The 27,164-nt window shown below is 34.1% G+C and overlaps 1 protein-coding gene across 1 annotated transcript; it reads left to right on the top strand.

Moving 5' to 3' along the window:
- The first annotated feature begins 168 nt into the window (after nt 1-168).
- On the top strand, nt 169-26,835 carry LOC129273101 (copper homeostasis protein cutC homolog). The gene is made up of 7 exons (XM_064107620.1): nt 169-312; nt 8,796-8,855; nt 10,233-10,404; nt 11,442-11,482; nt 15,735-15,770; nt 17,085-17,246; nt 19,427-26,835. The coding sequence occupies exons 1-7, from the start codon at nt 261-263 to the stop codon at nt 19,639-19,641; spliced, it is 738 nt and encodes a 245-aa protein (XP_063963690.1). The 5' UTR covers nt 169-260; the 3' UTR covers nt 19,642-26,835.
- The last annotated feature ends 329 nt before the right edge of the window (nt 26,836-27,164 follow it).

Below are 27,164 nucleotides of genomic sequence, written 5' to 3'. Positions count from 1 at the left end.
CTTCAGGTAGAGTCTGACAATTACAATTGATATTTTTTTGTCTTTTTGTGATTTCATTACAATAAAATATGCGCTATGAGTAATATTTATAAAATTTAGCCTGTTCTAAACAAATAATATTTTACAAGTGACTGAAAAGAGAGAAGACGAAAAAAGAAAACACTCGTCACGCCACGCCCACTTTTTGTATGAATCTACGGAATTGCTCAAATTAAAGGCAAGAATATTATTCAAAAGAGCCGTGAATTCTCAATATTTGAATGGAAATTTGTATTGATTCAGTTGAATCAGCTATTGCTGCCGAGAATGGAGGTAAAGTACAAACATTTTACTAAAATTTACACCTAAGTCAACTTGTTCTTTGCTTTTCTTGACCCCTCGCTTGATTTCCCTCCGCCCTCCTGCAGGCTCTTCACCACATGCACGAAGAGATCGGAAAGAGCGGGCCGCGCGGCATGGACTCATCGGCTTGCATCGTGGAGTGAACATGGTGAATGGAGCAGATCTGCATATGGTAGCAAGACACTTTTATTAAGTTGAGACCAAAAGCTTCGGTCTCTGTTTGGTTACATCCGCTGATCTCCGTAGCGTTGGGTCCACTTACGAGGAGAAATGAAAAAAAAAAATGTATAAAAAAATCCTCCTCGAAACAGACGGCTGCCAGGGCCAGGCCAGGCATATTTAAATTAAAATTAAGATAATTTATTATGTAATTTAGGGAACGTTTGGCAAACTTTGCTTGTTGCAAATTTTACTTATTTTTTTTAGTAAAATTGAGGGAAGTTGGGTTAAAATTACTGGGTGATTTGATATTGGGGAAGAGTTCCATATGCACCCCCACTAGTAAAATGGAAAATAAAAATATGGAGAAGGTTCAAAATAATATAATTTAGCCCAGCAAGGCTAAATTATATTAGGCTAATGTTATAGATAGTCTATATGAATGATGGGTGAGTGAGAAAATGATGAGCAAGGTGAGTTTGAGTCCCAAAGATAGGCTACAGGTAAGAAACACTAAAATTGAGAAATCTGAATTCTGAAGTGAACAAACCGGAAGTCTCAACAATCTTTTGTTATTTTGGGTGGGGGGGGGGTACATATGGAACTCTCCTTTCCTGAAATTGACCTCTAGTCTAAAGTAACAATCTATCTACTGATTGCAGTTGATCAACAAAAGGAAGAAGGAGAAAAAAAATGATCAACAACAATATCTGAGATTGACTTGATTTAGATCTACCAGTAATTGGCAATTATGTAACATCGATTGGCCACTTTTGCATGGTGGTATAGAGAATAGGGGTACCGTAGCATAAATTTTGTTTCATTAAGATACTAAATATTTGACATCACAGCACCTATTAGTTTTGGGGTTCATTGGCTTATTTTTTTATTGAAAGTGGATCAAATTTGAACTTTTAGATTTGAAGGATAGGGGAGATCGGGGTTAGTTGGAACGCGGGGTAAGTTGAAACATTGTAATTTTCTTTAACGCCTGTAAAATAAATTTATGCAATACTGCCCTCAATTTATTGCTATCAACTGTTGTACTATTAATAGCAATAAATTGAGGGCAGTATTGCATAAATTTATTTTACAGGCGTTAAAGAAAATTACAATGTTTCAACTTAAAGGGGAATCCAACCCAAATAAAAACCTGTTTTTGTGAGGAAAAGAAAAATCAGACAAGATGATAGGTGAAAGTTTGAACAATGTTTTACAAACAACAAGAAAGTTATGGATTTTTAAAAGTTGTAAATATTGGTGATCACTATATCCATGGAGACTTCAAATTGGCCGCATGTGTGATGTCATAGTGATGTAAGGCAAGGACTACTCTTCCATGTACTCCAATACATATTCTGGCTAAAGTGTCATTTTTCCCAAAAGTTTTATTTCAAATTATATTTTTCTTTCATGAGGACATAAAACAATATACTACCTGGGTTATATTTAGATTACTGCCCCAGGGGAATGGGTACTTAGGAGAAAACCACAAATCCCTGATAATAAAGTACATGGCCTGTGGGAAAGTTGTCCTTGCCCCTTGTCATAATTTACTTACCCAGTTGCCAATTTGAAATCTACATAGTATTAGTGATCTCAATTTTAAAGCAGCTATAACTTTCTTATTGCTTGTCCGATTTCTTTCAAACTTTCACCATTCTGTTTAATTTATTTTTCTTCTTCCCAACACAACATTTTATGGCCAAGGCTGGATTCCCCTTTAACTCGCGTTCCAACTAACCCTGATCTCCCCCTACCTAATTAACCTAATTAGAATAATTAAGGCCTATTTGTGTGGACTATTCATGGTGGAAGTTTGATGAATTTTAAGAAAATATGATATTGAATTTATGTAAAGTGTTCAGTATCACGATTCATACACTCAAGTCCAAGTTAAGGCTTTTTATGATGAGAAAATAGTGAAAGGGTTCGCGTCAACAACCACACAATACAGACATGTGGGTTGAGGTTTCGTGAATTCTTTTATTGACCATGCAACCAAAACAGCCTCGGTCAGAACACTACATCCCCATTTGCTTCAACATATCCTCGGCCTACTATATGTTTACATGATTGATAAAGTGGGAAGAAAGAGGATTCCTTTGATTTTTGAAAGGGTTCGTGCCAACGACCACACAATACAGACTCGAGGGCTGAGGTTTCGTGAATTCTTTATTGACCAACTTACACATGCACCCTCGGTCAGAACACTACATCCCCATTTGCTTCAACATCCTCAGCCTACTGTATATTTAACATGAAGGGAAGTCCCTGCAGAAGTCTTCTTCATCTAAATATCAAACTTTCTTCTGCTGGTGCAAGTACCCTCATCAAACAACAAGCAGTAGGAATGTCCCTGCTAGTGCCAGTGTCATCATGAGTCACTGGACTCTCTAGCTAATGTAGTACGGGGTTCTGAGTGCATCAACTTAACATTATAACCAATCAGAAGGAGAGAGGTGGAAGGAGAGGGAGAGTGAAGAAAGCTGTATGAAGGATGGTGGAGTGATTTAATACAAAAGAACCTTGTGTGAGGAGTGTACAGCAGTTAATGTGTAAGAGAGAGCTGTGCAAATGAAGGAGTGGAAGTTAGGATGAAAAGGGTGAATATAAATGAGGGATGTTCTATTAGAAAAAAGGGATGATTCCTGAATAAGAGTGGAAAGAAATAAAAGTACAAAATCAATCCCTACAAACTAGACTTTCCTTCACAAATAAAATGTCCTCATTTTATAATTCAAAATATCTTATACAACGTCGAAAATTCACTAAACATCAGAACTATTGAAAATGTACCATCATTTTGTAATAATTGGAAAATGACTATCAAGCAACAAGTATATCCTTTTCACTAAAAAAAAATGATATTGCTATAATTAAAAACAATGAAATTCAACAAATGGAGTATTTTCATTTGTATACATATAAACGTACCTACAGTGAATGACTTGTACCAATCATACTATCCATACACCTGGATGGAACTATTCATTCATCTATTATTTTTCAAATGGTCATCTCTACAATTTTTTTTTTCAAACACATGATTCAACTTTAAGGTCTATTAACTGTTGCAGCTGAAGAAACAAAAATCTATAAAATGGATCTATTAAAAAAATACTTTTTATTTTTTCCTTTGTTTGTTTTTTTGTTTCATAAAAAAAAACTCTTTTTCTTTTTCGAACACCATTTCTGCGTTTCTTCCCTTTCCTTTTTTTTGTATAAAATAAAATTTCATCAGTGTAAATAACCTTTCTTTGAACATGATCATTTTTGTACCAAACAAATATAAAATGAAATCAATACACATGGATAATCTGAAAATTTTGAATTTTCCAAAGTTACATAAATGATTTCAGATGATTTTATCATTTATCCTAGACGCTATTATGAAGTGCAGAAATTACTTTGGTTCTACCAGCATTAAACCATTGATAATGAATTTCAATAATTACCAAAACTTTTGAAAAGTCATTTCCTATGAGTTATCCTTGTACTCAATAAGTAAACTGATTAAGTTTTCACTTTTTGAAATCGAACTACCATTGATCCTGCTATACGCAATCACTAAAATGAGATAAATCATTATCATCACTATCCAAACATATTTTATACATGAAATCTGTGATTGTACTGATATATTTGAAATAACACAAAACTATTTCATTTTAAAAATGACATTTTTTTTTCATTTTTTGTTTTGGAAAGCACATCGATTTGATTTTAAAAAAGTAGTACCTTTTGTGCAGGACTAAAATCAACTCAATAATATCTTTAGGTTTTAGATACTCTGCACCACTTATCACATTTAAATATATTCAAATGCCTTTTTTTTTTCATTATGAAAGGAAGTCTTTTTCTCTTGGTTCATTTTTGGAAAACCTACCAAAATATTCTTTTTCCTATATATATGTAGATAAATTTACAATTATCATAGATTATTTCAACTGAGAATATAAACATAGAGTGATGTCTGTCTTGGATTACTAAACATCAGTATTGGCCGCACAGAAGCGCTGTTAGCCGCTGTTAGCGTAACATTTCACTAACACTGCGCTAACAAAGGGCCCCTGTTACAACCGGTAATCTCGCCACGATGGCTATAATGCATTATTTACATCTGAGATCAACGCTTGACATCACAATCTTTATAGTATTATCCATTAACAAATCAGTTCTTAACAACATGGGTAGAATTACCGCGAAGAAGGCAGAGAAAGCTGTTGTTAGAGGATTAGAGTTAGGCAAAATCTATAATTTGTGCGTAGTCTTGGTAGTGATCTAGATTTAACTTAGATTTAGTTATGATTATTTGGACATCCTACAAGTTTAAAATCTTGTCTGGGAAAGGGTAAAGAATGTTATTCATATCATATAGGCCTACAAAATTGAATTATTATTACATTTTAAACATGAAATGGCAGCAGGTAGTATTACTAATTTAATTTTAAAAAATATCGAATAAGCTTAAAAAGATCAAAACAATTGCCTATCATGATATTACGATGGAGATTCTGTATAAAAAAAATGCAATCCCACTTTTCATCAGTTTCTTTTGTTTGCAAATGCTCTTCACAGACTTCACTCATCATGCTCATGGTATAGTATTTGCCAATGATGGTTATCATTAGGAGTGGGCTATACATGGGTCAAAAATACTTTTTTTGTAATTTCAATATGACAACAGTTTTTTTTTATTCCTTGTAATGTATCTCAACATGAAATGACAATATTTTTTGTCTCGGGTCCAAGAAAAAAGTGTGCCGGGCCAAAATCCAAAATGGCCGCCAAAACCCCCCAAAATCACAGTTTTGGCCACAACTTTTTTATTTGGTGGTCAATTTCTCTGGTTTTGGTGTCTATTCATATGTTTTGGGGGGCAGGCAATTTGTTTTTCCTATAATTAGTACTTTTAAACCATTATTTGTAGAGTTAAAAGGTAATTATACTTAAATTTTCCCATACTTGTAGCCTTTTTTCAGCCAAAAAGTAGGTTTTATCATCCTGGGGTTCTGGGATATTAGATGGTACGAGGTCAACAATAGCAAGCAGCTTCATATAGCTATATTGCCTCCACTTTGGGTTTCACGGATATTTGTGAAATATATCTTATTAAATAAAAAAAAATGTCAATTATCCATTGGGGCTATACAGTATACATATATGTACAATGTACTGTACATACATACTGCACTGCATAAATGCATTGGCCACCATGACAGATAACAAGGCTTGTATAAACTATATAGTGTCATAGAAATGAGCTCTCAGGTTTAGAATTAGATGCCTCAGAAATTGAAGATATGTTTTGTCTCAGAAATTGAGGACATGTTTTGTCAAATATGCTAATTCAGGGCGGGGCGGAGAGGTAATTTACACTGAAGCTATTCTGGGCCCCGTTGCATAAAAATTTACCATTATGTTAACTTAACTTAATGGTAACTTGCATGCAATCCTTTATTCTGATTGGCTGTTGATCAGCGTTACCATGATACTAGTAGTTACCTGACCCCATAAACATAGGCCAGTTAGACACCAGAACCAGGTTAAAAAAAGCCTCCAAATGAAGAAGATATGGCTAAAAATGTGATGTAAGTATATATACATGTATGTGATATTTAAATGTAAGTGTAATTTACGTTGCTGGTTTCACCATGTACATCAGCTGACAAGGAATCAAATTCACAATCTAATTCTAAACCTTTGAAGCTCATTTCTATGACACTATAGTTCATATACAGGCCTTGTCATATGCCATGGTGGTCAATGCATGGATATATGCAGTGTAGTATGTACAGTGCATTGTACACCGTATAGCCCCTATGGATAAATGACATTTTCTTTTATTTTACAAGATATATTTCACAAATATCCGTAAAACCCAAAGTGGAGGAATAAAAGCAATATAGCTACATGAAGCTGCTTGCTATTGTTGACCTCGTACCATCTAATATCCCAGAACCCCAGGATGATAAAACCCACTTTTTGGCAAAAAAAAGGCTACAAAAATGGGAAACTTTAGGTATAATTTTCTTTTAACTCTACAAATAATGGTTTAAAAGTACTTATTATAGGAAAAACAAATTGCCTGCCCCCCAAAACATATGAATAGACACCAAAACCAGAGAAATTGACAACCAAATAAAAAAGTTGTGGCCAAAACTGTGATTTTGGGGGGTTTTGGCGGCCATTTGGATTTTGGCCCGGCACACTTTTTTCTCGGACCCGAGACAAAAAATATTGTCATTTCATGTTGAAATAAGGTAAAAGGAACACAAAAAAACTGTTACCACAGTAAAACCAAAAATCACCCATTTATAGCCCACTCCTATTATCATGCGATAAATTTCATCAGCTATTTTTCTTCTTTCTAATGTAGGGTCTATTCATAATAAATGTCTTCACACATCTTAATACATGATATATCTTGGAAGAAAAATCTTTGAAAAGGATCGTATATCTTGGCACTAATCAACATCCCCTGCTATATACCTATTCCTAAAGGGGTACTCCAGGCTGAAGAAAATAATACGGTTCGAACTGTAAAGTGAGACAAACAAAACACTGACGAATTGATAAAAATTGGAAATGAGAAGAAAAAAATTAGGCCCTATTTTGGTGAAATTTATATTAATGTCTCCAGGAATATGCAATGAGGGTCTGTTGTATCATACAAAATTAGGCTTATTTAAATTTTGTCCACACAGAATATTGCTTCAAAGATCATCATTTTGTTACTCGGGCGACAAACATACATTTGAGACACTCAGTTCATTTCAAATTTTCAATAAAATCAGAAAAAGGGGAAAGAGCTAGAGGATATGGCATTATCGTTCCATTTATTGCATATTCATGGCCACATGCTGCTCAGTAATATCAGTTGCAAAAAGTGTTTAATTTTTAATATTCAAGAATTTTGTTATTTTTTTTCAGATTTTGATGAATTTTCAGCAATTTGCTCATCTAATTTTACTCAATTTATTTATATATTGTTGGGCCCAGAATACCCCTTTAATTCGGTCGAGGTATCATAAATTATTTGGTATAAGAAAGGGAGACAAGTTTTAAAGAGAGAAATTATTCACTAACATCATCACTATTGGTGCCCTTGGCACTGTTAGTGATTTGTATTAACATTAGCGCCACTGTTAGCTTCTGCTAAGCCTTTTATTGTTAGATTATTAGGAATTCGACTAAGCTTCTGTGAGTTAATCGATACCGGTAGGCCTACTTTTAGTGGTCAGTTAGTAAAAGCAATGCGTCTAGCGGTGGTCGCCCGTGAAAGGTGTGACTGGCCCTAATGTTAGCGTTCTGGTACACTAACAACGCTTCTGTGCGCTCGCTACAGAACTATTGAAAAAGTACCATCATTTTGTAATAATTGGAGTTTTGCATATAAGTATGAATAACAGTATATGAAAAAAATATCGTTATTTTTTTTTGTCAAAGAATACTGGTTTCAATAGCATTTCTATCTATCCTTTTTATATTCTATCATGTTAAAAAAAAAAGTTTGACTTGCAATTTTTTTGACACCAGTCATTTTGATGGCGTGGGTTTGAATCCCACCGCTGCCACCAGTGTAGTACGGGGTTCTGACAATTTCACATTCCTAGTACTCTTAACACAGAGGCAGCCCAGCAGACATGTTATCAGGTTGAGAACTTGGCCAACTCCCAGTTTTAATGACTCAAAGCCTTGCTGCATTCGTGGTAACATTCCATGCAAATTAGTTAAGGCACATCAATATTCATATAAATGTAAATTAATATAACAAAGTATAACTGAATATTCAAATATACAACAAAAGATATACATTGACTATTCAAACTATATGCAAATTATTATCTAAGCTTGAGTGCATCAACTTAACATTATAACCAATCAGAAGTGCAGTGGTGCACATCAAAGTACAAAAGAATCCCTAAAGGGGTACAAGAATTGGCATTAGTGCTACCCCTGAAAAGGCTGGAAAGAATTAGCCAATGAGCAGAGAGGGAAATAGTAAAGGCAAAGTTGGCAGAAGTAGAGAGCAGTAGAAAGAGTTCTAACGAGAAAGTTGGCAGAAGTAAAGTGAAACATATATGTCTATATTATACATATTTAAATACTACACGTACTGAAATTAAATAATAACTAGATTTTGAGAAAAATTGTACAAGAAAAAAACAATTTAGAAGAATAGCAAATTTAAAGTTACACTATGAATGTTTTATATTCTCAATTTATCTTAATCATCTTGTTTATTCATGGACTTGACCTTTGACATTCAGCATTTTTATTATTTACAGGGGCATCTAGAGTTGAGCTTTGTTCAAATTTGTTTGAAGGGGGAACCACTCCAAGCATTGGTGAGTATATCATTTAAGAAAAATTTTCACAAACGCTCATGGTAATAAATCAATTCACCACAAAAACTCATTGAAACATTAAACATCAAGTACAGGAAAAAGGTTCATCTATTCATGGGGATTCATGACTTCAAAGTCACATAAAAATCGCATTTACTAATCAATTTCTGCAAAAAGGAGAAAAACTTGTTTGTTTTCTGAATGGGGACTAGCTATTCCTACTATTGGTATTCATTCCTGTCACAAACTGCAAAATTTGAAATTTACATGATAGGTTTCGATGAGTACATGATGGCAATTTCAAACTCTCAACATTATCCCCCTGTGGTCTTACCTTTAAACAATGTCAAGTGATAAGCAGAATATTATTACTTGAAAAGCCCAAGTTTCTTGATTATTCCTATCGTCATGTCATCCATTCACGGGGATCTCAAAGTCCTATAGAAAAAACCCCACTTATATATACCAAAATTAATTCTTGCTTACAGGTATATGGCCTCCAAAGTATAAAAGCTCAGTAGTTTCAATTTGATGGAAATGCTGATAAATTGCCACTTGGTCTACACACACTTGGTCTACTTTCCATTTGGTCTCATCCCACATGGTATAATCTAGCTTGTCAGTTGTCAACAACCAATTTGTCTACTAGTCTTTCAGTGTCTATAATTACTTTGTAAGTTTGTCTAATTTGCAGTCTTGTCTTTACTGAACACCACTTATTCTATATAATTAGAATTAGTTGAATTGTTTATGAACCAAATTTTCATTTAGTGAAATATTATACTAGACAAAGTGGATATTAGAACATCTAGGCACTAGACTAAATGAGAGTTAGACCAATTGAATATTAGACCAAGTGATGGTTGGACCAAACAGTAATTAGACCAGGGCTCCATAACACAAAGGTTTGCGATAAATTGCAGATATGAAAGAACCACACCGATTGGTTCCTGGTCAGTATTTTAAACCAAATGCGTGTGTAACATTGATCTTTATTGGCCAGTCCATTTAGCGATTGATCGCTAATCTTTGTGTTATGGAGCTCAATTGATAGTAGACCAAGTGGGTTAGACTATATAGATTGGTACAAACCAAAATGACTGAGTTTTATTTTCTGTACCAATCCAACTTCATGATTATAACAACAATAAGACCTTCAAATCTGAATGAATTAAACTTAAATACCTATCTTTTCAAGCAACTATGTGAATAATGTCTGGCTTATTGGGGAGCTGGTGCATTTGAATGTATTTTACAGATAAATAGCTCTCTACAAATGTTGTTCATCATTTAAGTAATTTTAAACCTGGAACGTCTAAGGTGCTTTTCCTTCTCTGCCTCTTCTCATACCCCATATCAACTGCTTCTTACCCCCAGGAATGCTCCAAGTGATCAAGAAGGAATGCCCTGATCTTCCTGTCTTCGTTCTGATACGTCCCAGAGGAGGGGACTTTGTCTATAGCATGTTGGAGATAGAAGTGATGAAGCAGGACATTAAACTGATGAAAGAGCATGGGGCGGATGGCTTCGTGCTTGGAGTTCTCACAAGGTACCAGGGATTTCAAAGTTGGTGTTGTCCATTTGGTGTTAGTTTGGACCGACATTTACATCAATGAAGCGCATGTCCGTTATGAGCGTTTTATCTTTTTGTTTAGCTTCGATCATTGTGTGTTATTTTCCTGTATTAAATATACTTGATTTATCCCTCATACATGTGTGCCGTACATATATAATTAATTGCATTCAATCATTTCAATATTTGATAAGTTCAGAGTTGATTCAAGAATATTTTTTACTTGATTATAACAGAATATGAATTGAAAATCCCCCAAAAGGAATATTCAAATGAAGTCCATAATCAAATAACATACAGGAATTATGTAGTGCATTTAAAACTCCCCCTTCCCCTAAATCAAGAAATAAATGAGTTTTCAAATTCATTATGTAGTGAATTTTGTTTATACTGTATGAAGTGTTGTGACTATCCTATTCAAAATATATTAAAGGGATTTATTTCATGTTTTCTTAATTTGATACCCTATGGCTTGGGAAAGAAATGGATGAAAATTTATCTACAAGAATCAAAGTTATAAGCCTGATGTCTATAATTTTTTTTTTACTGATGAAAGTTTGTATAGAATCAACCAAATGGATTTCAAATATAGGAAATTTTTATTGTTTAATAATAACAATAATGATAACAGTATATTTACCCAGGGTAGCCACTTCAGTTCCAAAACCTGTTCTCCCAGCGGGCCCTGCTATTTTATTACTCCGGCTAAGCTAGGCTACCTATTCAGTTGCACACAGTTTTTTGAGGAATTACTTCCTGCCGGTACCCATTTACCTCACCTGGGTTGAGTGCAGCACACTGTGAATGATTTCTTTGCTGAATAGAGCATATACTATTTCTCAATAAAGCAACTATCAGGCTTTAAAATGGCCAATAACCAAAATTATGAAATCTTATTATCTGCTGCAAGTTACTCTTTTGTATGCATTAACACTAACATTTAAGAAATGTGTGGTTTTGGTTGTCTTTATTCTCTATTGATTGATTACCGGTACTTTTTTTGTTTTGTTTAGTGATGGAAACGTTGACAAGGACAAGTGCAGAGAGTTGATGGGTACGTTATCTCTAATTTTGTGGAGAATGATTGAATTATTATCAAATTTTGTGGATAATGTTTGAATTATTATCAAATTTTGTGGACAATGTTTGAATTATTATCAAATTTTGAAGAGAATGATTGAATTATTATCAAATTTTGTGGATAATGATTGAATTATTATCAAATTTTGTGGAGAATGATTGAATTATTATCAAATTTTGTGGAGAATGATTGAATTATAATCAAATTTTGTGGAGAATGATTGAATTATTATCAAATTTTGTGGAGAATGATTGAATTATTGTCAAATTTTGTGGAAAATGATTGAATTATCTTCAAATTTTGTGGAGAATGTTTGAATTATTATCAAATTTTGTGGAGAATGATTGAATTGTTATCAAATTTTGTGGAGAATGATTGAATCATTATCAAATTTTGTGGAGAATGATTGAATTATTATCAAATTTTGTGGAGAATGTTTGAATTATTATCAAATTTTGTGGAGAATGATTGAATTATTATCAAATTTTATGGAGAATGATTGAATTATTATCAAATTTTGTGGAGAGTGTTTGAATTATTATCAAATTTTGTGGAGAATGTTTGAATTATAATCAAACTTTGTGGAGAATGTTTGAATTATTATCAAATTTTGTGGATAATGATTGAATTATTACCAAATTTTGTGGAGAATGTTTGAATTATTATCAGATTTTGTGGATAATGTTTGAATTATTATCAAATTTTGTGGAGAATGTTTGAATTATTATCAAATTTTGTGGAGAATGTTTGAATTATTATCAATTTTATGGATAATGTTTGAATTATTATCAAATTTTGTGGATAGTGTTTGAATTATTATCAAATTTTGTGGAGAATGTTTGAATTATTATCAAATTTTGTGGACAATGATTGAATTATTATCAAATTTTGTGGAGAATGTTTGAATTATTATCAAATTTTGTGGAGAGTGTTTGAATTATTATAAAATTTTGTGGAGAATGATTGAATTATTATCAAATTTTGTGGAGAATGTTTGAATTATTATCAAATTTTGTGGAGAATGATTGAATTATTATCAAATTTTGTCAAGAATGATTGAATTATTATTGTGGAGAGTGTTTGAATTATTATCAAATTTTGTGGAGAGTGTTTGAATTATTATCAAATTTTGTGGAGAGTGTTTGAATTATTATCAAATTTTGTGGAGAATGATTGAATTATTATCAAATTTTGTGGAGAATGTTTGAATTATCAAATTTTGTGGAGAATGTTTGAATTATTATCAAATTTTGTAGAGAATGTTTGAATTATTTTCAAATTTTGTAGAGTGTTTGAATTATTATCAAATTTTGTGGATAGTGTTTGAATTATTATCAAATTTTGTGGAGAATGTTTGAATTATTATCAAATTTTGTGGAGAATGATTGAATTATTATCAAATTTTGTGGAGAATGTTTGAATTATTATCAAATTTTGTGGAGAATGATTGAATTATTATCAAATTTTGTCGAGAATGATTGAATTATTATCACATTTTGTGGAGAATGATTGAATTATTATCAAATTTTATGGATAATGTTTATATTATTATCAAATTTTGTGGATGTTTGAATTATTATCAAATTTTGTGGATAGTGTTTGAATTATTATCAAATTTTGTGGAGAATGTTTGAATTATTATCAAATTTTGTGGAGAATGATTGAATTATTATCAAATTTTGTGGAGAATGTTTGAATTATTATCAAATTTTGTGGAGAATGATTGAATTATTATCAAATTTTGTCGAGAATGATTGAATTATTATCACATTTTGTGGAGAATGATTGAATTATTATCAAATTTTATGGATAATGTTTGAATTATTATCAAATTTTGTGGAGAATGTTTGAATTATCAAACTTTGTGGAGAATGTTTGAATTATTATCAAATTTTGTAGAGAATGTTTGAATTATTTTCAAATTTTGTAGAGTGTTTGAATTATTATCTAATTTTGTGGAGAATGTTTGAATTATTATCAAATTTTATGGATAATGTTTGAATTATCAAATTTTGTGGAGAATTTTGAATTATTATCAAATTTTGTGGATGTTTGAATTATTATCAAATTTTGTGGAGAATGTTTGAATAATTATCAAATATTGTGGAGAATGTTTGAATTATCAAATTTTGTGGAGAATTTTGAATTATTATCAAATTTTGTAGAGAATGTTTGAATTATTATCAAATTTTGTAGAGTGTTTGAATTATTATCAAATTTTGTGGATAGTGTTTGAATTATTATCAAATTTTGTGGAGAATGTTTGAATTATTTTCAAATTTTGTAGAGTGTTTGAATTATTATCTAATTTTGTGGAGAATGTTTTAATTATTATCAAATTTTATGGATAATGTTTGAATTATCAAATTTTGTGGAGAATTTTGAATTATTATCAAATTTTGTGGATGTTTGAATTATTATCAAATTTTGTGGAGAATGTTTGAATAATTATCAAATATTGTGGAGAATGTTTGAATTATCAAATTTTGTGGAGAATTTTGAATTATTATCAAATTTTGTAGAGAATGTTTGAATTATTTTCAAATTTTGTAGAGTGTTTGAATTATTATCAAATTTTGTGGAGAGTGTTTGAATTATCAGATTTTGTGGAGAATGTTTGAATTATTATCAATTTTATGGATAATGTTTGAATTATTATCAAATTTTGTGGATAGTGTTTGAATTATTATCAAATTTTGTGGAGAATGTTTGAATTATTATCAAATTTTGTGGAGAATGTTTGAATTATCAAATTTTGTGGAGAATGTTTGAATTATTATCAGATTTTGTAGAGAATGTTTGAATTATTTTCAAATTTTGTAGAGTGTTTGAATTATTATCAAATTTTGTGGAGAGTGTTTGAATTATTATCAAATTTTGTGGATGATGTTTGAATTGTTATCATATTTTGTGGAGAATGTTTGTATCATTATCAAATTTGATATATAACAACACACTATGTAGGATTGTAATAATAATAATAGCGGTATATTTACCCAGGGTAGCCACTTCAGTTGCGAAAACTGTTCTCCCAGAGGGCCCTGCTATTATTACCCCGGCATTAGCTGGGCTGCCTAGGCGCTCAAGCATTCAAGGAATTAAAGGGATGGTCCTTGTTGGAAATATTTATATCTCAATAAATAGAGTGAAATTCACTGAGCAAAATGCTGAAAATTTGATCAAAATCGGATAACAAATAATAACAAAGTTATTGAATATTAAAGATTTGCATTATTCCAGTGAAACAGTTCTAGGCATGTCTTTATGAATATTAATAGGTGGGCTGATAATGTCATATCCCCACTTGTTCTTTTGTATTTTATTATATGAAATTAGGTTTATTCAAAAATTTTCTACCAAGAACTAAAACAATTGGATTGACAACTGATTAAGTGCATTAGTTATTTATTGCCGCAGCTTTTTTCATCATAGTGGAGACATCATTTACACATGTATGAAAAAATGAAACATGATTTAATGTAATAAGATAAGAAAAAGGAAAGTGGGGATGTGACATCATCAGCCCACCTAATGAATACTCATGACGGTGTGCATATAACTCTTTTCACAAAATATTGACAAACTTTAAAATTCAATAACTTCGTTATTTGTTTTCCGATTTTGATGAAATTTTCAGCATTTTGCTCTGTGAATTTTACTCTATTTATTTAGATATAAATATTTTCAGCCTGGACCATCCCTTTAATCCTGCCGGGGACCCATTCACCTCAACTGGGTCGAGTGCAGCACAGTGTGGATAAATTTCTTGCTGGAGGAAATCATGCCATGGCTAGGATTTGAACCCACGACCCTCTGTTTGATTATGCACCTCATGATTAAAAAAAAGTAACATGCGCATGTCAGTAAAATGTATGAGTAGGAAATCTTTGATCCTGCAAAAGTCATAGTTAAACAAACTAAAGTTAGAAAGTGTAATATACATTTTATTTTACAAAAACACCATGATTGTTAAAACTCCTACTCTTGTTGTTATCATAATCAAATAGTTATGTTAGAATTTTGTTAGAATCTCTCAAAACATGTTCAGGATAGAAGTGTTTTGTTTACTATTAAATTGCATTGCATGATTTATATTTTCTGTCTTAGATTTTTGCATGTTACCATTTAGAGGAGTATTCATTTGCTTATTTAGAGTGAATTTCTATCTATGTTTTGTTTTCTGCTGAAACAATTGACTTTTTGTGGTTGTTTATTTTTCATTTAGATCTGTGCAGACCACTCCCAATGACATTTCACAGAGGTAATTCTATTGTTTACTTGGCTGCTTTTAATACGAAAATTAATTTTCTAATTTTCTATTTAAGGGATGATGCGGGCTGAAAATATTTAAAAATAAATGAATAGAGTTAAATTCACAGTGCAAAATGGTGCAAATGGAGCAAAATCTGATAACATATATGGAAATTATTGAATTTTAAAGTTTTGCAATATGTTATGAAAACAGTTAAATGCATGTCGTAATGAATATTCATTTGATGGGCTGATGATGTCACGTTCCCTCTTTCCTTTTTCTTATTTTATTACATGAAATCATAATTGTTTCATTTTTTCATACATGTGTGAATGATGTGTCTCCCTTATAATGAAATAGGTTGCAGCAATGAATATCTAATCTAATAGTTGTTACTCCAATATTTTTGGTTCTTGAAGGAAAAATCTAATGAACCTAATTTCATAATAAAATACAGAAGAACAAGTTGGAATATGACATCATCAGTTTGCTCATTGAATATTTCATGAAGACATGCCTAGAACTGTTTCACTGGAGAAATGCAAAAAAAATATCTTTAAATTGCCATAGCTTTGTTATTCCTTGTCCGATTTCGATCAAATTTTCAGTGTTTTGTTTGTCTGATTTTTCCTAATCTGATCAAATTATATTATTTTCAGCCTGGAGTACCCCTTTAACAACAAGTTTGATGGGGATAGGGGATAAATGAATTACTATTGTGTGATTGATTTGCCCTCATTTTGTAAAATTTAATGTTACCAGGTAGCAACCTCAAAAGAAGTCTTTATTAGCCCCTGCCCCCACCTTCATCAGCACGTTTGCACACATTCAAGTTTCAAAATATATTAGATTTCTTCTATATCTAAAAGCGATAGGTTGTAACAAATTTGTTGAGATGAAGTTTCAATCCCTATAAATGTTATGAATCGTGTTGAAGGCATTCTTTTCACTGAAATGCACTTTTGTATAGGACCCTGTGTTTAGAATTGTTTGTTTGAAAAATGCTCTATGAACATAAGTGAGCTTCCCTTTCTTCTCTCTCTCTATGATTTTTATTCTCTCTCTCTACCATCTCTCTCTCTCCTCTCTCTCTCTCACAAACACACCTGCTCACACTTTATTCTCTGTCAACCTTCTTCTCTGTATCCTTCCCCCCACACATGCTCTTTCTACCACTCTCTTAGATTCCTCACATTCCATTTTCCTGATCTCCAATTCTCCTTTATTCCTTCTCTTCGCACCTCTCCCATCCTCTTCTACCTTAAATACCCATCATGTTTTATAATTTCCCTGTTTCCCTTTTCATTTATTTTCTTTGTTCAGCTTTTGACATGTGTGTGGATGCTTATGGTGCTTTAGAGGACATCATCTCCCTTGGTTTTGACCGCTTGCTGACCAGCGGTCAAGAGTCAACGGTCTTAGAAGGGCTACCCATGATTGCTGACCTAGTGACTAGGGCAAGAGGGAGAATAGCCATCATGCCTGGTCAGTTAATTTCTTACACTGTAAAAATGCTGTTTAAAATTTTAAACACGTTGTTTAAGCCCATCACTCTATCAACTACTGTTTACATTTTTTTTTTAATTGTCTCAAAAGTTTAAACAATTACAAAAAAAGTTTAAACCACTTTATGTGTTTACAGTGACAGGCTTAAACATTGTGCTATTTTTTTCTGTGTAATGTGGTATAGTGATTAGAGCATTGGAATCATGATTGTGAGTTCAATCCCTGCTTGGCCATTATCTCCACTTTAATCGAACAATTTTTCATGCTATAGAGTACCAAAGTGATGACGTCACAAAAAAACTTTATTTTGCATTTCAGCGTTTTTGATACCATAATTTGGTAGAGCATGATAAAATAACACCACAACCCAAATGAATGAACAAATGAATTTATGTATTATACAATGGAATGATAAAATTTTTACAAGTTTACAGCCAATCAGTTATGAATACATAGGAAAGCAAGGATAATAGCTAGGAACCAGAAAATAGCATGAATGCTAGTCAAGTCTGGTCCCTTGTAGTTTAGGCAGATGAAAACTTATGTTTCCTAACTTGTTAGTTAAGAATGAACAATCATGAGTCTACTAAATGTACTCTGTAAATGCCTACATAACAATTTAACAAAAACTAACAGTATTTACGTATGAAAGATATATAAATGATAACAAAATCCCACATAGATGATAACAAAAATTCAGTTTTCAACAGATGTTCAACAACAGCTTTACAAAACCTTGACCTTGATGGTTTCTTTCTGATTTTGATTGGTATAGTAGCTCATTCCAATAAGTTATGCCTACATAAGATAAAAACTTCTTTCCCCATGCTCTTCTTAACCTTTGGTACATATATAAAGACTCTCATCTTCCTTGTAGTGGAAATGCAAACATTTGTTAAAGGGCATGCAAAACCAGCAGCCTTAAGGACTCCACTTTGAGTCCTCAACTACACCTATCTGGCCAGGCTCACTACCCATAATGCAACATTCAGTGTAGTCTTGTAATGTAGGCCCATTTGAATGATAACACACTAATTCACCACTCCTTGCAATCTTATTGCAATCATTATGTTACCAAGTAGCAAAATAAGTACATTTCCTCTTTAGAAATATTTTAGTGTCCCTTTACATTTACAATATTGGCTAATTGATTCTCTGTATTAGTAATTGTTATCTTGGAAGGTATATGCTATAAGACTAGCTATTTATCACACACAGTCAATGAGAGACCACATATAGTGTTGGTCAACTTTAAAGATGATGTTAAATACTGAACCTTTGTACAACTAAATTTTTGCAAAATCCTAGTCTTTATACAACAAAGACTCAAATACTGTAGGTATCAAGTAATAGCATTAACATGATTATCCAAATTCATAAAAGAGGTTCAAATTAAGAGGAGGATTTTGCTATGAACTGCAGATTTTATTTATAATTAGACTTAATTCGGAGGGTAAACTGAAAAAGATTAAGTGTTATAAATTAACACTTGTTGCCATGGTTAGCCTACAATGTATTTAAATCAGTTTACAACCATCACCTATGGTCTACAACCATAGGTGCATGTGTTTATGTGATTATGCCTTTTACAGGACCAAGATGAAAAATAGTGTCCTGGGCTCCGTAACACAAAGATTAGCAATTGATCCAATCAATCGCAACTATTGAAAGCCAGCAAAGTCAACATATAAAATGCATGTTTGTTAAAAAAAATCTAGATATAATGTCTATCCATAAATTCATTGATTTCTTGACAATGTGGTGTGTTCTCCTTTGTTTACAAAGGACATTTTGCAAATTTTCTGTAGAAAAAATTATGATACTGATGGATTTCCATAGAGTTACATGTATGTTTGATTGGCTCAATCGTAACTCTTTATAAGACAAGCCCCAGATCTTGTTATCCTGTCTATTTTGAATATAAAGAAATAGATAAAATAAAAATAAAATAAATAAACAAATTTTGCACCAATTGTGTAACCTATGCTTTATAATTGGATAAATCAAATCTCAATATATGTGTTGAATACTTGATTTCAATTAAACATGAAATCTACATACTGCATGGTTTAATCCCAACCCCTCCCCCTCAGCCCCCCCCCCCTGGCCCTTGGTTTAAACCTACCTATTAAATTTTGACCAATGCTTTGTTTTTGCAGGCGGTGGTATAACAGAGCGCAACCTCCAGAGAATCTTGGACGGTAGTGGGGTGAAGGAATTTCACTGCTCCGCCCGAACATCCCGCCAATCGCAGTCAACCTACAGGAACACAGCCGTCTCCATGGGAGCAGCACTCAGACCTCCAGAATTCACGTTGAAGTGTGCTGATAGTGATCTTATACGGAGACTCCGTGGTATACAAACTGAAAGATGATAGACTGTCAACCTTTTCATGCAATAATCGATCGATCTCAGGGGAGAAACAAATCTGTTTTCTTGTTATTGGACCTATTAATCAGGTTTAGCTTCAAGTATCAAATTCAGATACTTAAGGCCACTGCACACCTGATTTTGGAATAAAACGTAGTAGAATATGATGCTAATATTGAGACACGGAATATCTTACCGTGTAATGTTCGCAATCATCATACGAATACCTATGTTCAAATCTGTGACTATGCTATCATCCTTATTAAAATGAAAGTTTAATTTCATATCTAGTCGTAATGACGTCATAGCAATCATACGATTGGCTACGATTTGAGACTAGTTTGGGCTTTACTCCAAAATAAAGGCTACCAATTATCCAAAATTATTATTAGCATTCTTTCAATTAATTTGAACCTCAAATAAAAACATACTTTTCATTCACTTTTTCAGAAAATGAGCAAAATGCTATTTGTTCCAAAATCGAATCATGGACCAGTTGTAAGGTGTGTGGTGGCCTCTAGTGGTATACAGTCAAAAGCAGGCCGGGGTTCGTTGAAGTGAAAACATTGTAGGATCTCTGTACTGTGCCAGTATACAACACACAGCTAGTGAAGCATCAACAGGGGTGCGTAGAAGTCACCCTAGTGGAGGTTGATGGGGTAGAGACCTGCTCCCCCCCTCCCCCATTTCCACTGAGATGATGCTTGTTTAGAGGGTCTTATTCACAAAAAAATTGTGTGAAAATACATAAAAAGTGCATATTTTGCCAGTTAAAAAATACTATGTATTAGCATCTATTGCTGTGTTCCTGTCATGTATCAGCACATTGAGATGTTGAATGTCCAAAAAAAAAATCCGTTTTATTCTTTGCTTTTTTTTTTTGCCAAATCTTGATTGGATCACTGAGATCGGAACAGAATTCACCAAGAATACCGTTTTGGAATTGGATAGGCTGCATTAGTCTGCAATTTCATTCAATATAATTACCATATGATAGTTTCATCTTTGCACTCACTTCTTTGGCGGCATTTCTCGGCTACTAAATTTCATCATAAGATGACTTTTATCTTTCAAACTTCTTTTCGACATGAATATAACATGGCTTTTGTTTTCTCTAGGAAAAATTCACATTTGAAAAGGAAGAATTGTGAGATTCACAACATAACATCCTTACAGCCCATGAGGCTTCGCCCCAGTAAAAATGTTCAAACATCGACTTTTGACTTTTCAAAAAATACATATTAGCAATAAAGGGATTTTGATAACCTGTAGAAAAAGAAGATTTAAAAATGACATTCAAAATGATCACTTTTTCAACAACATTTGATACATCATTGAAATACTTTTTTTAAAGATAACTGAGTTCAGCCTTAGTGAATTATGAATTATCGTCACATGGATAGATTCCGAAGAGAACTTTTGCATAATAATTTCAATGTTCAGTCTGTGTAAATGATGAAAAGTTGTATCAAAGAAGAGCTTGTCTTGACAAAAGTAGTTTACTAGTATGTAGATGACCTGTTAACAGCGAAAAGAAAAACTGGTCGCGAGCGAGGTCGATCAAGAAGAAAAAGTATTGTGAATATTAACAACTAACATGTATAAATTAATCATGAGAAAAACTGGTAGTGAATATCCAGTTTTACTTTGTATCAAAACTATGCTGTGCTTCATGCTTCAATAGAAATGCATAAATATTGTTTCAAAGCTTCATTGATATTCACTTCTATAACAAACTATTTCTCCTTGATACAGAAGAATCCACAATAAACACTTACCGGTATGTATCTCACTAATTTGTAAAAATTTTATCACTTATCTGTATAACCTTCAGCTGGGTATGTGACTGCGATTTTTGTGATCGGACGACGATATTCACCTGATACAGTTCTCACTTTGACACTTCCCTTGAACCTCGTTTGCATCTGCAAGCATAACAATGTCATTAACTGGAACGTTTCGACGATCCGCATTCCTTTTTTTCTGAGGCACCAACAGAGGTAGGACATATTGTGTCCAATGCTTCCAAAAGGAGTCTACGATTTGTTGGACATATTCTACCCAATGTTGAGGATTCTGCGAATCTCTAAAGGGGCCTTGAGGTACATCACGCGATGCTCTACCCAGTAGCATGTCGTTTTGGCAAATGAAACTTCCATCATCAGGATCGTTGGGAATCCTACCAATGGGCCTCTGATTGATGAGGTTGGTTATCTAACAAACACGTATATAGAAGAAATGGTGTCAAAAACTGTCCTTCCATGGCTTTCTTCAAGGCGTATCTACAACTTTTCATGTGCGATTCCGCACATCCGTTCTGGTGAGGCACCGAAGGAGTGGTGATTTCCAATCAGTTCTCTTATTTGCACAGAATTCAGCCAGGTTCGGTGCATCCCAACCTCTGATTACCTCACGCAGCTCTCTGTCGGCACCTATAAACTGTGTACTGTTGTCACTCAATAGATAGGCAGGTTGGTCTCTAATTGCGAAGAACCGTCTAATCACCAGAAGAAAGGCCATAATGGAGCAGTCCGTAGCCATCTCCAGATGTACTGCTCTTGTCGCACCAGAAAATTACGCTGTACTATTTGGCAGTTGTATTACAGATAATCTTCACTCTGTATGGACGAAACTAATCAACAGATGTATTGTTGAATGGGGGAGTCTGAGGGGCTATTCTATTCTGAGGTATTTCTGACATTAGCTGTTTCTCAACTCCTTGTTCCAGCTCTCTACCCTTCGTGCATCTGACCCTGATGGTTTTTGGCAATGTTGTGTCCCTGCAAAATCCAGAAGGGTTTTCTTACTCTTCCCACTGAGTAGTGGCTGCTACCCCGCCTTGACCTTCCTAATGCATCTCACTAGTTATGAGCCACAATACTCTCTCTTCACCTGGCAAAAATACTGGATGCCTCGTATCATATGATAGTAGAGATCTGTCTGTTCTGCCACCAACTTGAATGATTCCCTTTTCATCAGTGTATGGACTCAAGGTCTTGAATTCCCCCTTGACAAGGCGTGCTTTCAGGGTGGTTTGAGCTCCTCTGATTCTCTCTTTGTATCTCCTCTGGTGTCAAACATTGGCTGCCATCATCACTCTTGTCAGCATTTTGTGCATTCTTTAACTTGTGCACAAATCTCAGTACATAGGCAGCTACTCTGACAAGGCATCTCCAACTAGAGAAGTTTTCACAGTTGATAAATTCCTGGTTTGTTGTCATGAAAACCAGAAAGACCTTTTAATTTTCCACTTCAAGTACAGCTTTTTCATCACCAGTTGGCCATTCAATTTCTGGGGTGTAGAAAAAGTCTGGTCCTTTCAGCCATCTGTTTTCCAAATTTGCTGTGGGCAGCCTTCTAGACACATCAGCTGGGTTGCATCTCCTTGGAACATAATACCATTAAGCTGGGTAGGACTGACTTTGTACTTCTGCAACTCTCACTATATCGCTTTCTTTGAATCTGTCTTGAAAACCACCTGTTCAATCTCTAGTCGCAACTCTCTCTCCATGGTGGAGTAAAGTCTTGTTGCCAATACAGCTGCTTGAAGTTCAAGGCGTGGCATAGTTAACTTCTTCAACGGTGCTACCCTCGACTTGGCAACCACAAACCTCACTTCATATATTCCCTCTTTAAGCTGCAATCTGAGATAGATACATGACCGGAAAGCATCCTGAGAAGCATCTGCAAATACACACAGCATGGGATTGCTAACAGCTCTTGCTGGTATGAGGCTTCAGTCAATTCTTTCCTCACTCTTACTCTTTTGTTTCCTTAAGGAAGGCTATCCACCACGTCTGATCTTCTTCTGGTAGTTTTTCGTCCCATTCATAGCCTTTTTCCCAGAGCCTCTGTATTCCCTATCTTGGCACGAACCAGAAATGGCAACACAAGTCCTAGCAGGTCAAAGACTCATGCTTTCTGGCTCAATATCTGTCTCTTGTTGAGGCTTACATCTTTGTCTTTCTCATCTAGATCCACCTTTACTATATTGGAGTACATGTCAGAACTATTCTCCCATACTGCACCCAGTACCTTTTCCCTGATATAGCTTCAAGGAATCTCATCTCTTTATCCTCCTGGGTGTTTCCTGTTAATGGTTGATCGGACAACCGTCCTTTTACTTTAATTCCTCCTTCAGCTAGAACCTGGTCAATCTCTTTTGTGAGTCTCTCAGCTTCCTGTCCATCAGCAACTGACTCACCTATATCGTCTATGTAGATACAGGTTTTTAGTACTTGGGCTGCTTCTGGGTGTCTTCACTCTGCTTTCTCAGCCGTCTTCCTCAGCGCAATCTGAGCCATGGCTGGTGCAGGTTTATCCCTAAAGGTCAGAGCAGTCTTGATTTAGGTATCTAGTGGCCGGTTAGTTTGCATGTTCCGCCACAAGAATCTACATGTATGAACATGCTGGTCTGACTGTGGCACTAGAACTGATACATTTTAGATAAATCACCACACACAGCTACTTTCCTTTCTCTGAATCAAAGTAGAACTCCTAGGAGACTGTTAAGGAGATCTGGCCCTATCAGTGTATGGCCTTGAAAAGAAGCAGATGAATTAAACACTATGCGTACTGGAGTACTCTTCTTCTCCAGCCGCAGTACTGTGTGATCACGAGATATGTAATGCATTCTCGAGTTAATATACCAAAGGACTACTTGACTGGCTGTCTAGAATGTATGGGTAGCCTCTTCAAGTTGTGGTTCTTATTGTTACCACCTTCAGTGGTGCTACTCTAGCCTTTCCAATGACAAGGAAGCAAGAACTTGTCCTTCTAGATTGGTCACTTTCAGTTATTAAAGTACACTGCTTCTTCTCAGCTGTAGCCTCCACACATGCTCCTCTCTCGGCTTCTGCATTAAAGATCTGTTCCTCGGCCTTCACCCAAGAAGTTTCGTCTTCAGAATCCACATCCTTCTCCTATGCCTCAATCTGCTCTTCTTTACTTTATATCCAATCCTCCTCAGCATTCATCCTCTTGGTATTTCATCAGCCTCCACCTTCTCCTTCCAAACCACTTGCTTCACTTCACTTGTAACCTGCTTCTCCTCAGCCACAACTTGCTCCTTAGTCACATCCCCCCCCCCAATAACCACCTGCTTGTCTTCAGCCACAATTTTCTCGTTAATCACAACCTGCTTCCCCCTGCCCAAACTTGCTCCTCTTTGTCCACCACCTGCTTCTCCTTTGCCCAGATTGGCCTCATCAGCCACCATTACCACGTCTCCTCTCTGTTGTGTGACTACCTGATCTGTTTCGGCCACACCAACTTTTTATTGGAGATACTTAATGAACTCGTTGATCAGATTCTCCTGAATATCATACAAGAATGGTTCAATACTCCTCAAAAGCGGTCACCATCTGCTCCTCAGCCACAACTATTACTCCTCAGCACATCTTGCTCCTTGATCCTCCGCTACAATTTGCTCCACCTCAGCTGCCACCTCGTGTTCCTTGGCTCCATCTTGCTTCTCCTTGCCACAACTTGCTCCCCAGCCATTATCCTGTTTCACCTCAGTCTCAACTTGCTCCTCCTTAGCCACAACTTTCTGCTTCACCTAGCTCGGTCTGCCAATCTTGCCTGTTCCTCAGCCACCATCACCTGTCTCCCCCCCTCTTTTGCTGCGGGTTGACTACCTGATCTGTTTCCGACACACCGGCTTTTTCTTGGGGATACTGAATGAACCATTCAACCTGATTCTCCTAAATATCCTACAAGAATGAGTTCTCCTCAAAAGCAATCATGCCCTCCAACTTTTGCTAAAAGTTGGAGACAACTAGGTTCAATGAATATAAAGCAGAGTGATAAAAAAAGAAACAAGATATGATGTGCAGCCATTATAATCAACATCATTATCATTAACATAGTAACTCTCCCTCATACGAAGGGTTGGGCCTACTTACCCTTGCACCAGGATGACATTCTCTCAACTACTTTTGTCATAAGCACCCTCCTCATTCATACTTTTTCACCATATCTTTCCATGGAATGTTCAATAATCCCTTTTCTCTTATGCCATAAAGATGAGCATTCCACTTTTAAATTATACATGGAACAATATTTTTGGAATATGAGCTTTATTGGTTTCATGTGGCGTTTCCTCCTCAATTTCATTACAAATATTGTTTTGTAAAATGATTTTTCATTTTGTTGCTTCTCATCAGAATGTAACTTGTGTCCGAACTTTAATGGTCCATGTAAATGTTTCAAGTAATATGAATAAGCTTGTTCATAAAATGCTTTTTTTCATTCAAATTATCCATATACATTCTAAAAAAAGGATTCATCAAAATAATAAATCTGTTGGTTAATAGTCTTATGTGTAATAAAAAAAAAGTCAAAATCAACCAAAATTTTGGTAGATTCTGTCTAATGATTTTCTTAATTTTGTTTTTGGGGACTGGACACATACACATTCAATGGATATTTTGATTGGTCCTTTTTAAAGGTCGACCCCAGAAAAATGTTGATTTAAATCAATGGATAAATATCACACAAACATGACACTGAAAATGTCATCAAAATGGGATGTAAAATAAGAAGGTTATTTCATTTTTACAGATTTGACAATGATGATCAACTTCACAAATCCACAAATGTTTAAACAATGGTATATCACATGTTCAGAAAGGAATAAACTTTTTTTCACATGACAATGAGGAAAAATTACAATATTTCATGTAATAAAATACAAAAGAAATAGTGAGTGGATGATGTCATCAGCCCCCTCATTTGTGTACTGACCAGGATGTGCATATAACTTTTGTGAAATTAAGCAAAACTTTAAATGTCATAACTTTCTTATTTTTACATCCGATTTTGATGAAATTTTCAGTGTTATGCTTTTAAGATTTTTCTCCTGTTATTCAATTTAAACTTTTTGCTGACCGGTTGGACTTGTCCTTTTAGAGTGTGAGGGTTCAAATTCAGTAATTTAATGATAATATTACAGGGGGTTCATCCTACACTAAGCTCTGCTTTTTTTACTAGGCAGTTCCTTATAACTCTCTTATTTTGTTTTGATTAGCCCATGTTTGTATGTGCAATCCTGTGTAATATTGATCTATATATATATATATCTTGCTTGTAATGTTAATGTTGTATAAACTGTATCATCACTGTAAATTTTTACAAAATAGAAGTGGAAAATTAATTGAATAAATTGAATCGAATTGTATTCGAGTGTCAAGAAACCAAGACATCATTCGCCATCATAAGTGTTTGTATTTTTGAAAGGCAATTCCACAGCAACAGACAGAAGATTTAAGAAAAAACAACTCAACACTGAAAATATGATTTTCTCTTTGAAAAGAATGTGCTGTTTAATAGAAATTCTGATTCATTCTATTTAGTAAGATATCTTTTCAAATTTGAATATACTGTACCTATAGATTTGCATATAGTGCATGAAGCATGCATACATGTATACTCATTTCCAGTACAAAGTGCCTTTTCCAGAATGATATAATGAGAATGATTCCCAGTGATGGAAATAAATGAAAAATTTTGAATAAAAAATTAAAC

The sequence above is a fragment of the Lytechinus pictus genome, chromosome 12 (genome assembly GCF_037042905.1).
Source record: "Lytechinus pictus isolate F3 Inbred chromosome 12, Lp3.0, whole genome shotgun sequence".
NCBI classification, from domain to species: Eukaryota; Metazoa; Echinodermata; class Echinoidea; order Temnopleuroida; family Toxopneustidae; genus Lytechinus; species Lytechinus pictus.
This window is presented reverse-complemented; position numbering and strand designations above follow the sequence as displayed.